The sequence below is a fragment of the Littorina saxatilis genome, linkage group LG9 (genome assembly GCF_037325665.1).
Source record: "Littorina saxatilis isolate snail1 linkage group LG9, US_GU_Lsax_2.0, whole genome shotgun sequence".
Lineage (NCBI taxonomy): Eukaryota > Metazoa > Mollusca > Gastropoda > Littorinimorpha > Littorinidae > Littorina > Littorina saxatilis.
Window position 1 is genome coordinate 3,008,799 of NC_090253.1, and position 16,241 is coordinate 3,025,039.

Sequence of the window (16,241 nt, forward strand, 5' to 3'; positions counted from 1 at the left end):
CTGAACTGCCACACCAGAAAGTTATTCTTCATTGCTCATATTCAATCTGTTATTGATTACGCATCCACTCTATGGGACTCCGCAAGTGAAAATTCCTTAAAACCACTCAGCAGATTACATAAAAGAGCGCTAAAAGTAGTATTACTAAAGCACACTACCCTCACAGAGTTAGACTACATACATTTAGGGATTTTACCTCTAAAGTCAAGACTGCTTTTTAACAAAGGAATCTTTATGCATAAAATTATATCCGAAACTCTACCCCAAACCATTTGTTCAAAGTTCTCTTTGCAGAATTCACACCACCTTATGAAATTTAACACTCCTCTTCCTAGGATAGACTTATTTAAGTCTAGTCTAGTTTATTCAGGTGGCCGTCTCTGGAACGCTCTTCCGAATGCCTTACGGGATGGCCCGGAAGCTACCAGCACAGATTCTTTCAAAAACAAATATATATCCCATTTAATGAAAATAGTTTATTCTTGATTGTTATGTCCTTTGGGACACAGTCACTCATTTTTGATTTATTGTTTTGTGCACGAAATTATGATGTTCTGCATAATATCCATTGTCTTGCAGAGTTGATGTACTATTGCATAGTATTCTGACTCTATTTGACTTGCAAATTTTTGCTTTGCACCTTGTCATGAACATTTATAGACTACAATGTTTCATATGTTTAATTATGTAAGTATGTAGTAGTAGTTATTATAGTAGATTTAGTCCCTCTTTAGGGCGAGGGCCAGATGCAAAAAAGTATACCAATGCTTATTCTGTTACCCTCGTAAAATAAAGAATTGTCATTGTCATTGTCATTGTCTGTCTCTCTTTCTCTCTCTCTCTCTCTCTCTCTCTCTCTCTCTCTCTCTCTCTCTCTCTCTCTCTCTCTCTCTCTCTCCGCATGTAATAAAGTTCTGAGTTCTCTGACGGGGGTGTTTTTCCTACCTCGGAGGAATTTCTTGTTATTATTATAAACACATAATATCTAAAAAAAAATTAACCACACAACAATATATGTGTAGCTCCCGGTATTTTCAGAGACAGGAACGCGTTGTGATTTTTGTTTGTTTACCTGTATAGCCACATAACGACCATCAATATCATACCTGACGTTGCCGAGAGGCCCCGACTCCATGGTGAGATTGTGGTCCACGCTAGACTCCTTGTCGTCAGTGTGACCGCCATGCTCACTGAACACGCTCATACGGATGTAGGACGACGAGGAGAAGTTGAGGCTGAAAATAACACAGTTTTCATTTAATGTAAGATAATTAGATATGATACACGGCTGGTATGTGATATAGGGACTTTCAAAATTAGGCAGATGTGCACATGGGAGACATAAGATAAGATAATTTATTGTCCATACAATTAAACAATGGATGGAAAAGTGTGGTTCATCTGCTCTTAAAACCACCAAACCACATATGACAACCGTAACCATAAAACAATAAAACATACGAAGTAAGAACACCCAAAAGTACTCCTGATTACGGAGGGTGGTGGTAGGGGACAGTCCGGAACCCAGTACCAAACTCTGTGGTAATGAATCACCATTGATCAGATTCACTAACTCGTTGCTCTCCCGCTTCTGACTAAACACGCCATCTTGTTGACCGCAGTTTTGATACGACATGCTTTCTTAGCTTTTTGTAGCGTCATTCTTGCCATTACTTTTTGTCGTCTCGTTTTTGTGTGCGTTAGTTGACATGTCGCAGGCTCCCGCGGAGGGAACGTATCAAAACTATTACAAAATGCGAAGAAGAGATGGCCACATGTATTTGTTTGTAAGTCTGTTTGCCAGATATTCTTCTTCTTCTGCGTTCGTGGGCTGAAACTCCCACGTACACTCGTGTTTTTTGCACGAGTGGAATTTTACGTGTATGACCGTTTTTTACCCCGCCATTTAGGCAGCCATACGCCGTTTTCGGAGGAAGCATGCTGGGTATTTTCGTGTTTCTATAACCCACCGAACTCTGACATGGATTACAGGATCTTTTTCGTGCGCACTTGGTCTTGTGCTTGCGTGTACACACGGGGGTGTTCGGACACCGAGGAGAGTCTGCACACAAAGTTGACTCTGAGAAATAAATCTCTCGCCGAACGTGGGGACGAACTCACGCTGACAGCGGCCAACTGGATACAAATCCAGCGCGCTACCGACTGAGCTACATCCCCGCCCCGATTTGCCAGAAATAAAAAAGGACTGATTGTAACCGGGATACGAAACTGCTGGATTGAGACTTTTTATTAGATGACCCGTTACATGTATGGCACACCTTATCAACCTCTCTATCAAGCCTCAATAAAAGGAGTCAAACAAGTTACATTTATCCTACATACGTGAGAGAGACACCCGTGAGATAATAATCGTTCAAATCACACGTGTGTGTATCATGTAAATGAGGTCATGTCAAGCAAGTCTGGCAGGGACCTGTTTTTCCACTGCTCATGATGCCAAAGTCACCGAGACAAACGTCATTATAGAAAAAAAATTGCGCTCGCTAATTACCCTGATGAATTTTTTGAACTAACACGTCACGCCACACTTTCAGAGTGACGTTTCTTTGCTTTGACGTAATAGATTGCACGAGGCTTTAGAAGAGATCGAGGTTCCAAAACAAGCGTCTTCAATTTAGCTGCCCCGAATGCAGGACATTTTCAGTAAAATACACGTAAGTACAGTATGTAGGATAAACAGAATACTACATGGCTTGCTGTGTCGTACCAGATTTACACTCGTTGCTTTTTCAAATAGTGAACAGCTCGCTTTCGCTCGCAGTTCAATATTTAAAAAAACAACTCGTGTAAATCTGGTACGATACAGCAAGCCATGTAGTATTCTCTCTGTATGGCACACCTTATGAACCTCTCTCTCAAGCCTCAATAAAGGAGTCAAACACGTTACATGTATGGCACACCTTCTTATGAACCTCTCTCTCAAGCCTCAATAAAAGGAGTCAAACACGTTACATGTATGGCACACCTTATGAACCTCTCTCTCAAGCCTCCTCTCTCTCAAGCCTCAATAAAGGAGTCAAACACGTTACATGTATGGCACACCTTATGAACCTCTTTCTCAAGCCTCAATAAAGGAGTCTTCTTCTTCTTCGTCGTCGTTCGCTAATAAAGGAGTCAAACACGTTATATGTATGGCACACCTTATGAACCTCTTTCTCAAGCCTCAATAAAGGAGTCTTCTTCTTCTTCGTCGTCGTTCGCTAATAAAGGAGTCAAACAAGTTACATGTATGGCACACCTTATGAATCTCTCTCTCAAGCCTCAATACAAGGAGTCAAAAACACGTTACATGTATGGCACACCTTATCAACCTCTCTCTCAAGCCTCAATACAAGGAGTCAAACACGTTACATGTATGGCACACCTTATGAACCTCTCTCTCAAGCCTCCTCTCTCTCAAGCCTCAATAAAGGAGTCAAACACGTTACATGTATGGCACACCTTATCAACCTCTCTCTCAAGCCTCAATACAAGGAGTCAAACCCGTTACATGTATGGCACACCTTGTCAACCTCTCTCTCAAGCCTCAATACAAGGAGTCAAACACGTTACATGTATGGCACACCTTATCAACCTCTCTCTCAAGCCTCAATAAAAGGATTCAAAACACACAAATGAAGCTGTGCATAAATTGAAATTCTAACTTGTAAGGGTAGAAGAGGTTTCAAGGGTAGAATTGGTCCTACGGACTCACCATCCTGATTTCTCTGGGTGTTCCATTTCAAACAGTGATTTCGCCAGCACCTGCAAAAGTATCAGTCCAGTTACACAATCGTAAATTTGCACACAGGGGTATAATATATAAAAAAACTTTACTATCCTAGATCAGAACTATACCTCGGAGGTGGGCCAGTGCACTACCTTTTTTATTTTGAATGTTTTATTGTGTCTGAATGTTATTTTATGAAAGAAATGAACAAATGATGACAAAGAATAGTCACTTTTTGTATTTTCGGTTGCTGGTTTTTGTTTTACGCGACAAAAACAGTCAAAATACAGACAAAAGTTGAGTACAGGAGATACACGATATTTCAGCAGATGTGATTGTCACACTTCTAATTATTGTTTTATTTTATCCTTCTGGGTATGCTCTAGGGGATTACGAAGCAGATCTTGTTTATTATATTTATATTTGGAGTTAGGAACACTTCTTTGTTACAACTGTCAAACTTTAGGGTAACGCTTGCGTAATTATTTTTTGAAATAATCTGGATATGACTATAATACAATTTCAGCAAAATCCTTTCGTAATCCCCCAGAATGTTATATTCTGCACAAACTACAAAAAAAAATATTGCTCTAGCTAAATTACAGCCAGAGAAATCGCAACACCCAAGACGTAACCGTAGGCAAAATGGCTGAACTGAGAAAAACGACATTGAAGATTGAACACCACAGAAACACTATTGAAACAGACACACAAGGACAAAACTGTGTTATGAATGAACAGCTTAGTTTATTTGAATTGCAAACTACTTAGCCTTTAGCACGCCAGCAGCGAATTTATGCGTCCATCCCTTCTTTCCCTCTGTCAACCAGCATGGGGATACTGCCCCAGCGCTAAACGTGTATCAATGACCCGATTCTCGTTTGTATCTGCATGCGAGAATAACGGTATTTTTAACGGTACTTGAGCCAGAACGAGGCTTATTTCCTTCCGTTATCTCGTCGTGTCTTATGCGCTGAATTTGTTGGTCGAAGTTTTCTGCTTTTGTTTTTACATCGATACAGTACTTTGGTGCTTCGACAAGCAAGACGGAGGAGGATGAGTTTGCAACTTTCGTTTGAGTTGTTTCTTGACAACAAATCGTACGTGGAATCTGAACGATTTACTGAGGAAGATCTTCGCAATGAACTGTGTATCGCGGTGAAGAAAATGACACAGTGACAGTGACGGAATTTACGAAAGTGCAGATTGATACAAACAGTTGCTGATCCAGTTTCGTTTGTGGAATGGCAGGCCCAGCAAACATTACCGATAATCTGACTGATGTTGGATACTTTCTTCTGTTTTTGTTTTTTTTGCGTAGCAAATGCTCGACTTGCTTGTCGAGGAGATACTGCACAGAAACTGACTCAAATTCAGCTCAAAGCAAGCCATTGCCAAGACGTAAAAAGTCTGCGCCATGGCGTGTTCGGAAATGGCGACCTGTGGATCTGCGTGGAGATCAAAGCTTTCCTCTGTATCGGAAACACCGGCAGAATCCAAACTTTGGCCTAGTACCAGCGGAACTACTTGTTGTTGCTAACCGAACTAATAAAGATGTTAGGCGCGTTTGATCGATCTGCGCGATCGCGCGATCGCGTTTGGTGGATCAATCAAACGCGCACACATCGATCGATGTTTGCGCATTTGATCGATGCAAAGAATAGGCTACAAAGAATACAAGAATCGTTAAAGGCAGAGTAAGCCTCCCGTAAACCATCACAGATACGGTCAGGCTTTTACACACAGTACAAACACCCTTTCATTTAAACACTCACCAATTGAGAACATCCTAGGTGCCCTCCGTAAAGAGCGAACAATTTTCAAAGAATTTATTTTTGCGTGGTTTATCTTACCCCTGAGCCATCGTGAACCCGTGTGATCCAGTTTTCCTTTTTCACAATGCAGTCGTCAGTTAGTCATGAATGCGACTCGATGTGAGCTTATCTACAATAGCACGTTTTTTATGCACGAAACAACGGCTGTGGTTCACAAGAACTCTAGCGATGGCTTTTGACTGTTGAGAGGAACGGCGATTTGCACTGATAAACCTTCGTCTGCTACGACCCTTGCGTGACCCTGCTTCCGGGCTTTTCTTTTTTTTAAACTTTCACAACTTCGAATTGTTCTGATCTTGTCTTGATGAAAAACGAATTCTTTTATGATTAAAGAATGTTTGTGTAACAAGCTGTCAATTTATTATTTAGATTTTAAAAGTTAGGTCTAGCGCAAAAACGAGGCGCCGTTGTTGTTAACGAACAAGTCTACGAAAATAAATTCTTTGAAAATGTCTCACGCTCGACAGAAAGCAGCCAGGATGTTCCCGTTCGGTGAGCGTTCAAATGGAAGTATGCTTGTACTGTATTTAGACGCTCGGGGAGCTCTGTGATGGTTTACGGGAGGCTTACTGTGCCTTTAAAACGCGCAGCTCTTATACTTGCGCATTTGGACGATCTGTCACAAAGTAAGTCCCTACCACACACACACATCGCACGCCGGAAGTGAAAAGTTTTAAATACAGGAATGTTCCGAAATATACCCCAGCAACGTTTTTGATTTGATTGTTGTCAGGCCTCTCAATCTTTCAAACAGTCTCTCTCTCTCTCTCTCTCTCTCTCTCTCTCTCTCTCTCTCTCTCTCTCTCTCTCTCTCTCTCTCTCTCTCTCTCTCTCTCTCTTATGATCTTATTCTCATATTACTATTATTGCGTGTGTCTGCGTTTCATCATAAAAAGTTTGTTCCTATGTATTCCCATTTCGATTATAACCATTTTGCTTAGATCAGGACTAGCTGGAAGAAAGGCCCTACGGACCTAATGCTATCTTTCCTGTAATAAAGTTCTATGTTTTAATGTTTCTCTCTCTCTTAGTCTCTCAGTCTCTCTCTCTCTCTCTCTGTCTCTCTTAGTCTCTCTCTCTCTCTCTCTCTCTTAGTCGCTCAATCTCTCAGGATCTCTCTCTCTCTCTGTCTCTCTCTCTCTCTTAGTCTCAGTCTCTCTCTCTCTCTTCTCTGTCTCTCTCCTCTCTGCCTCTCTCTTCAGTCTCTCTCTCTCTCTCTCTCTCTCTCTCACACACACTTTCTCTCTCTCTTTCAGTCTCTCTCTTAGTCTCTCAGTCTCTCCCCCCAATCCCTCCTTCCTCATCTCTGTCCATCCCTCTTCTCTCTCTCTGTCTCTCTCTCTCTCTTAGTCTCAGTCTCTCTCTCTCTCTCTTCTCTGTCTCTCTCCTCTCTGTCTCTCTCTTCTCTCTCTCTCTCTTCTCTGTCTCTCTGTCTCTTAGTCTGTCTCTCTCTCTCTCTCTCTTCTCTGTCTCTCTCCTCTCTGTCTCTCTCTTCTCTCTCTCTCTCTCTCTTCTCTGTCTCTCTCTGTCTCTGTCTCTCTCTCTTAGTCTCAGTCTCTCTCTCTCTTCTCTGTCTCTCTCCTCTCTGTCTCTCTTCTCTCTCTCTCTCTCTCTCTCTCTTCTCTGTCTCTCTCTGTCTCTCTCTCTCTCTCACACACACTTTCTCTCTCTCTCAGTCTCTCTCTTAGTCTCTCAGTCTCTCCCCCCAATCCCCCCTTCCTCATCTCTGTCCATCCCTCTGACTTCTCATGAAAACAGCTGAACTTTTAAATCATTTGCTATTAAAGGTGATTTGTGAGCCGGATCGTCCAAATGCGCAAGTATATGAGAGCTGCGCGTTTTTAACGATTCTTGTATTCTTTGTATTGATCAAACGCGCACACATCGATCGATGTGTGCGCGTTTGATCGATCCACCAAACGCGCAGCGCGATCGCGAGATCGCGCAGGTCGATCAAACGCGCCTAACAAAGACATTTTCCTCTTTTTTATTTCGAGCCATTGTTATCGTATCAAAGGTTGTTTCTCAATGAAAAATTCGCTTTCGGTTGTCACCGATCGTTTGATGTGTAACCAGGATGTTGTAAAACCGAGTGAACTTCGGGTGTTCCCGTCATGGCCGAGAGTTTCTTCGGTAGTTTCCGGATGCAAAATTCGTAGGCTGAGCATGCGCACTCACAAAGTAAACTGGTTCCCGATTTCGGTTTATGAAACGAACCAATGGATGTCGAGTACCTTCCAAATAAGGACATTTCCGTTCGATTACGATTGCTGCCTTTGCAACGGACTAGTGGCTGAGTGAACGGAACATTCATCAAAACACTGATGTCATGTTATAGGTCAAGAGCTGCTGCGCAGTTTCGTATGTCGTGAATGCACTGTTTTGCTGATGACAAAGCCGTAACTAGCCTTTGAAATGAGACATTTTTTGGCGGGGGAATATCGACTACAGAAGACAATCAATGCCACACATGTTCAAATGTTGTCTTTATTGACAGATAAATAGGACACTTTTGACAAAAACACTGACACACATGGATGATAGGTAGGTTATGGAACAATAATCTGCAAAAATTTGATCAATTTGCACTGGCCCACCTGCCCTTAAAGGCAAAGTAAGCCATCACAGATACTGTTAGGCTTTTACACACAGTACAAACACCCTTTCATTTAAACACTCACCGATTGAGAACATCCTAGGTGTCCTCCGTAAAGAGCGAGCAATTTTCAAAGAATTTATTTTTGCGTGGTTTATCACCCGTGTGATCCAGTTTTCCTTTTTCACAATGTCGTCGTCAGTTTGTAATTCGCTGTGAGCTTAACTGCAATACCACGTTATTATGTACCTCTGACTATGCACGAAACAAACGGCTGTGGTTTACAAGAACTCTAGAGATGGCTTTTGACTGTTCAGAGGAACTGGCGATAGCATAAACCGTCGTCTGCTACGAGAACCACGACCTTGCGTGACCCTACTTCCGGGCCTTTCTTTTTTCAAACTTTCAAAACTTCGAATTGTACTGATCTTGTCTTGATGAAAAAAGAATTCTTTCGTGATTTAAGAATGTTTGTGTAACAAGCTGTCTATTTATTATTTAGATTTTAAAAGTTAGGTCTAGCGCCAAAACGCACCACGGTCCGATTGTGTGAGGAGACAATCCGCAAAATTAAAGGCACAGTAAGTCTCCCGTAAACCATCACAGAGCTCCCCGAGCGTCTACATACAGTACTAGCATACTTCCATTTGAACGCTCACCGAACAGGAACATCCTGGCTGCTTTCTGTCGAGCGTGAGACATTTTCAAAGAATTTATTTTCGTGGACTTGGTCTTTAACAACAATGGCGCCTCGTTTTGGTGCTGGACGGCTGTTATGAATATTCCCGGACAGTAAGCCTCCCGTAAACCATCACAGATACTGTCAAGCTTTTACACACAGTACAAACACCCTTCCATTTGAACGCTCACCAAACGGGAACACCCTAGGTGCCCTACGTAAAGAGCGAACAATTTTTAAAGAATTAATTTTGCAGATTGTCCCAAACACTTGTTGGACCCATCCTGAACTCAGGTCAAAAATGAGTTACTTCCCTTCGGGTCTCATTCTATCGATGTAAACTGGCGATAGCCGTGGATCGATGATTATCAGAATGTTTTTGGACCGTGGTGCGTTTTTGCGCTAGACCTAACTTTTAAAATCTAAATAATAAATTGACAGCTTGTTACACAAACATTCTTTAATCATAAAAGAATTCTTTTTTCATCAAGACAAGATCAGTACAATTCGAAGTTGTGAAAGTTTGAAAAAAAGAAAAGCCCGGAAGCAGGGTCACGCAAGGGTCGTAGCAGACGACGGTTTAGTGCATATCGCCGTTCCTCTCAACAGTCAAAAGCCATCGCTAGAGTTCTTGTGAACCACAGCCGTTTGTTTCGTGCATAAAAACGTGCTATTGTAGATAAGCTGACATCGAGTCGCATTCAAATGACTAACTGACGACTACATTGTGAAAAAGGGAAACTGGATCACACGGGTTCACGATGGCTCAGGGGTAAGATAAACCACGCAAAAATAAATTCTTTGAAAATTGTTCGCTCTTTACGGAGGGCACCTGGGATGTTCTTAATCGGTGAGTGTTTAAATGAAAGGGTGTTTGTACTGTGTGTAAAAGCCTGACCGTATCTGTGATGGTTTACGGGAGGCTTACTGTGCCTTTAATTCTTTGAAAATTTCTCGCTCTTTACGTAGGGCACCTAGGATGTTCCCGTTCGGTGAGCGTTCAAATGGAAGGGTTTTTGTACTGTGTGTAAAAGCCTGACAGTATCTGTGATGGTTTACGGGAGGCTTACTGTGCCTTTAACTGCCGTATCACGTAGCCGGTTCTGATGACAGCAACAAGGATGAAAACTCTTACAAGGGAAACAACCGCTGTAAATTGTTTATTGACTTGCAGCAAGCTGATTGTCTCCCTTGAAGACCATCTCCCAGCTTTGGGAAGGTTGTAATGCTTAGGAATTTTCATCTGAATTCTTTAATCGGATTTCTCCGGTATTCTCATGTTTCACAAGTGTTTAATAAAGGTTTTTCCCCTTTGGTGCTTAGAAACCAAACTAAAAATGTAAACAAATATTGAACATGATTGTGAATGCAGACATAAAAACAATAAGTTGTTACAGGGTTCAAGGGGTTGCTTTAGAATACACGTACATGTTATTTTGTTCTGTTTTAGGGGCCAAACAAATACAAAAAGTTGACTGACCTCCCCATTCTCCGGAGGGTCACCGTTGCCAAACGTACTGGTGACCACAAGGACCAGGGACTCGTGTTCAAGCTGAATGACGTCATACGAGTCCATGCACACCACCTGAAATCATTCAAGGTGAATTTATTATGCGATCATATTTACAGGGAATTATTTGCTACACTAGGAACACTCTTTGCTTTAAGCTTGTTTTATACATTAGAACGACAACAAAAAAAATGCTTATGGTCATACACGTTCCCCCAAAATAAAAAATAATACATGTTTAAGATAACATGGTTAACAATTAATGCAATCATCACCTGACTTAGATCATAATTTATTATTATTTTACGTAAGAGAAACTTTAAAAGAAGTCGTCCAGTTCAAAGGTCACTTGGTCGACGTGCTAGTGAATATTTTGTGTTGTCTATGAAACAGAATTCACTTTTCAGTAACTAACTTTTCACGTTTCTTTGATTTTTAAACAAATATAAAAACAATCAGGCAGGTCTTACCCTGGCGTCAAAGGCGTGTTTGAAGATCTCACAGAGCGTGGTGGCGAATCGCTCAGACTTGCCGGTCTCTGTGGCGTACATGATGGTGCACTTGACTCGCCGGGCCAGCGCACGGCCCATCAGCCTGGCCGAGAACCTGACCGCCCTAAGGATGGAAATAGCAGTATAACACAATGACAAACAAGCAGGTACAATAACTTGGCAACCCTAAGGATGGAAATAGAATTATAACAACATGACAAACAAGCAGGTACGAGGACGTTGATAATTAAGCCTGTCCTTCACTGGGCGGAGTCGTCTACGCGAAGAAGGCCTCACGAAGCTGTAGCACTGAGTTTTCGGTAAAGACTTCGCGAAGTCGACTTCGGGCTAAATTAAGGACCGCCTTTATGCCCAATCAGCGTAGCATCCGTCGGCGTGACGTGCGCGCCTTTATGCCCAATCGGCGTAACATCCGTCGGCGTGACGTGCGCGCGCGAACAAGGACAACAATAGACGACCTCCGGATATAACTCTGTCAGGCTTGTTGGGTTGTAAGAGAGTGAATAATTTATTCTGTTTTTACATTTAGTCAAGTTTTGACATGTACATACGCACGCATGCACACACACACACACACACACACACACACACACACACACACACACACACACACACACACACACACACACACACACACACACACAAACACACTCGAGGTATTGCACATCGCTCATAGCGGATTGAAAGTATGTCAAATACACGGCTGAGTAGCCGTGGGTAAGTATACTTCGATACTTCGAAAGTGTACCTTGGCCGGGCTGTCTGCGGAGCATCCGCCTACTGGCTTGCACATCTCGTCTCTACAATGCACTTTGAAAGTGGACTCTGGTCCAGCTGACAGCCTCCGACACTCGCAGCCAATCAGAAACGGCAGAGCGTCTGCAGAGCAACTGACACGCCCCCTTGACGACAATTCCCCCCCCCCCCCCCTTAGTCTTAGCAGTTCTCAGAAAATATCAGTTATCACATGCTTTACTGGGGATGACCAAATCTCAGAATTTTACTTTGTCAGCTGGGCGGTAAAAATCAAGGGTCTGCCAAACCCGGCAAATGCAGTAGGCAGCCCAGAGATCCCTAAGTACCTCTCCCAAAGATGGTACTTTTCGGCAAGATTTACAGTTTCAAGCTGTCAGGACAACTTCTTTGAACATGTGATTTTATAGAGTTTTTGTGGGAAACTGAAAGGTAGCCTCGTTAGGGGACAACTATTCAAACCCATATCCTCATCATCTTGTTTCTCGATTGAGAATAATCATTTATAGATGACTATTATTCATTTCCCTTGTTGGGGTGTACTTGCATGTACTGGTGGTTGATTACCCAAATGTCCTCTCAGTGATTGAGACTTATATGAGGCTCAGTGATTATAAATGTCACTGTTTCTTTAACGGGTTTATTCCGTTCTTTTATGTGTACTAATGGTACAGGTAGATATGGGGAGTGGTGTAGTTGTTTGTTCAACCCATCTCATTATTTTGTTTCTCCACAAACAGATAATCATTTATGTATGATTTGTAGTGTACCTCATAAGATCTGAGTGTTATAATCACAGTAGCTTTGATAGTAGAGGCTGAGCGTTTCCAATGAAGGTAAACGTATTGTAGAGATCGGTAGTCAAAGCTGTTTTGCCTGTCGGTGATGAGAAGGTCATATGTATAGGTTACAACACGAGTGGTTTTTTATATGGCTTGTATTTCAGTCAAGACCCAGCGGATGAATATCATCGGGAGACACGAGCCTCTGGCGAGTGGCTCTCGATTGATATTCCCGCTGGGTCTTGACTGAAATACAAGCCATATAAAAAAACCACGAGTGTTGTAATCTGTATATCCCATTCTACCATCAAACACAAAGTGTAGACTACTAGCGGCACTGTTGCGATCTGTGCAGGGTAAAACTGTTGCCAGCGAGACTTAGCCCTTTTGCAACCTTAAACTAAGTGACCGTCGCTGAAAAAATAAAACGAATGAGTGCATCGATAAGTACGCGGTAACACTACTTTCAGACCATTTAAAAGCTTTAAGTAAAGGTTCATAAGTTGCAAGAAAGTAATGAAGTCGAATAGAAATTAATTTAGTTGAAGCGCACAATTCTTTTGTTTTGCGTTTCAGGTCGGCAGAACGGGCGAAACGGGTTTGGGACCCATTTGGCTTACTCGATTCAGAATCGATTCCACGTTGTTTTTCTCGAACGTGTGTAATTAGGCTTATTGACAGAGAAGCAAATTTTAGGGAACAAATATGTAGGTTTAGATTTAACCATTTGCTCCCTATTTGAAATGTATCTACGTGATAAACTTTTGCGAGTGTGTTTGCATGGATGAACTTAAACTGGTATGGGAGTGAGGAAAACGCGACCGACACGTCTGTCACCGCCGATTGATTGCATTTTGAAGGAATATGACTGGATTACGGAAAAATATGTGGACTTACTGCAGAGCCAGACAAAAGAGTAGACTTGCTCGCAAAACACGTGAAACAGCCGATGTTTGATAGCTGAAGGCGCACACCAAAACACACTTCCGACAGATTCTCAAAAGTCGTCTGCTAACGATGCAAGGGGAGGGTACTCGTGTTTTTGTTTTGGTTCGCTAGCATCTGGTTATCTTGTAAGTTGAATGTTCGTTTTTTTCGACCTGCATTGCTTTCATAATGAAAGAAACTTTTGCTTATTGCATCTCATACATCAGATCAGTTCTGAGATTCATTTTTGCGTGCAACTGATATGGTTTTCTGAGCCGTGCAATACGATTTTAGAACTTCATACAAATGTGTCACATTGTTCGGCGCGAGGTCAAAGGTCGGGAGGAAAGTAGTCCTTTGCCCAAATCGGAATCTGCACTATCATATATTTTTTGGAGTCCATGATGTATTTATTGAGCTATAAAAATACAACATATATACCCATACTGAAGTAACAGAGACAAAGAAGGGAGGTCATGGGATATATATATATATTGCCCTTGGTTGGGCTGTTGCTCTCCTAATGTGAGGCAGATTAAGTTGAAGTACCTCTCAGTGATTGAGGATTTCGTTGTATGTGTACCTCACACATTCTGAGGGTTATGATCACAGTAGCTTTGATAGTAGAGGCTGAGCGTTCCCAATGAAGGTGAACGTATTGTATAGATCGGTAGTCAAGGCTGTTTTGCCTGTCGGTGATGAGAAGATCGTATATATTGCCCTTGGTTGGGCTGTTGCTCTCTTAATGTGAGGCAGATTGAGTTGAAGTACCTCTCAGTAATTGAGGGTTTCGTTGTATGTGTACCTCACAAATTCGGAGGGTTTTGATCACAGTAGCTGTGATAGTGGGGACTGAGCGTTCCCACTGGCAAGTAGTTAACTCTGCGTGTTTAAGTAGATAGTTTGGTCAGAGTTGATCTGAGGTCTTATTGTCGGGTAACAGTTCCCGCTCATGGGTTGGCTGCTTCGTGTAATTAGGGTATAAGTGTGTGTCACTCAACGTCCCTGTGGTTGGGGGTGGCGTCAGCGATTGGTGTAGTGGGGCCCTTAGCCTTAGGCTTGGTGGGCGGAGTTATTGTGGGGGTGATTGTTGGGCGCGAAACTGCGTCCCTCCCTGTCCGTTGCGGTTGGGTAACCGTGTTACGTGTCAGTTCTTCCGTGTACTTAGCACTGGTAATCAGTGTAAGATTAAAGTAAACTGCTCCCCGCACCCCCCAAGCCAGAGAACAACTTAGTTTCTACCCCCCCCCCCCTTCCACCCTCCGTGTCCGTGTGCATGATACTGCAAGCCCACGGCACGATACTTTGTCTGCTTGTCATGATACTGCAAGCCCACGGCACGATACTTTGTCTGCTTGTCATGATACTGCAAGCCCACGGCACGATACTTTGTCTGCTTGTCATGAACTGCAAGCCCACGGCACGATACTTTGTCTGCTTGTCATGATACTGCAGCCCACGGCACGATACTTTGTCTGCTTGTCATGATACTGCAAGCCCACGGCACGATACTTTGACTGCTTGTCATGATACTGCAAGCCCACGGCACGATACTTTGTCTGCTTGTCATGATACTGCAAGCCCACGGCACGATACTTTGTCTGCTTGTCATGATACTGCAAGCCCACGGCACGATACTTTGTCTGCTTGTCATGATACTGCAGCCCACGGCACGATACTGTGTCTGCTTGTCATGATACTGCAAGCCCACGGTACGATACTGTGTCTGCTTGTCATGATACTGCAAGCCCACGGCACGATACTTTGTCTGCTTGTCATGATACTGCAAGCCCACGGCACGATACTTTGTCTGCTTGTCATGATACTGCCAGCCCACGGCACGATACTTTGTCTGCTGGTCATGATACTGCAAGCCCACGGCACGATACTTTGTCTGCTTGTCATGATACTGCAAGCCCACGGCACGATACTTTGTCTGCTTGTCATGATACTGCCAGCCCACGGCACGATACTTTGTCTGCTGGTCATGATACTGCAAGCCCACGGCACGATACTTTGTCTGCTTGTCATGATACTGCAAGCCCACGGCACGATACTTTGTCTGCTTGTCATGAACTGCAAGCCCACGGCACGATACTTTGACTGCTTGTCATGATACTGCAAGCCCACGGCACGATACTTTGTCTGCTTGTCATGAACTAGTTATGGACATTGAATTACACACAATCAAAAGAACATTTGAGGACAAAGAAACAAGCCTGAATCAATTTCCAGCCCTTCTTCGTAGTCACAGTCAGAGCCACACGTCTCTTCTCCACCGGGCTTTCATTGTCATAATGCCGTCTTCGCTTTGAGCAGAGACATACATACATGTCTATGTCTCTGCTTTGAGTCAAGTTCAACCTGAACAGTTTTAGGACGTCCTCGTTTTCCAGTGAGAACCTTAATTTTGACAGACGGAATTGCTTCGAATCTCTTCGCGCGCGGCATTATCACGTCAAGCTTTTTTCATCACCGGAAATCGCGTCCGGTAATGGTGACGTAAATTCTTGATTGGAAATTAATAGTAAACGATCGATGAAACAAAAAACGGAATCCGAAAGACACAAACACTCAAAAGATCAAAATGTAAACTGTATGTTTTGCTAGTTTGGCTTTATTTTCGATTTGGCTCCATTCACTGAGTTATCCGAACGGCGGCAGTGCGGAACCGCAGCATATCCATCGCTATATATAGCTTCAGCGCGGCTACAGGGGCCTATCATCGCAAAGCAACCCGAAGACTGAGCTACACAGCCTGCTCAGAGTACGTTCTCCGAGTACAAAGTACCCTTCTCACACGGCTGTCCAGCCTGTATTCAAACATACTTTGTAACCGCTATGAGCGAAGTGCAATGGGTGCACACACACACACACACAGTGGGGAGGTAGGGGATGTGTGTGAAGAGGAGACTTC

General features: G+C 43.0%; 1 protein-coding gene across 1 annotated transcript in view; it reads right to left on the reverse strand.

Annotated features, from left to right (window-relative positions):
- LOC138977005 (nitric oxide synthase-like) overlaps positions 1-16,241 on the reverse strand; it is an 89,567-nt gene that overhangs the window by 20,815 nt on the left and 52,511 nt on the right. Inside the window, exons 14-17 of the mRNA XM_070349896.1 lie at positions 10,821-10,965; positions 10,321-10,425; positions 3,716-3,765; positions 1,107-1,235 (exon numbers count right to left, since the gene is read on the reverse strand). Coding sequence (XP_070205997.1) covers positions 1,107-1,235; positions 3,716-3,765; positions 10,321-10,425; positions 10,821-10,965 — 429 coding nt within the window. The remainder of the gene's footprint in view (positions 1-1,106; positions 1,236-3,715; positions 3,766-10,320; positions 10,426-10,820; positions 10,966-16,241) is intronic.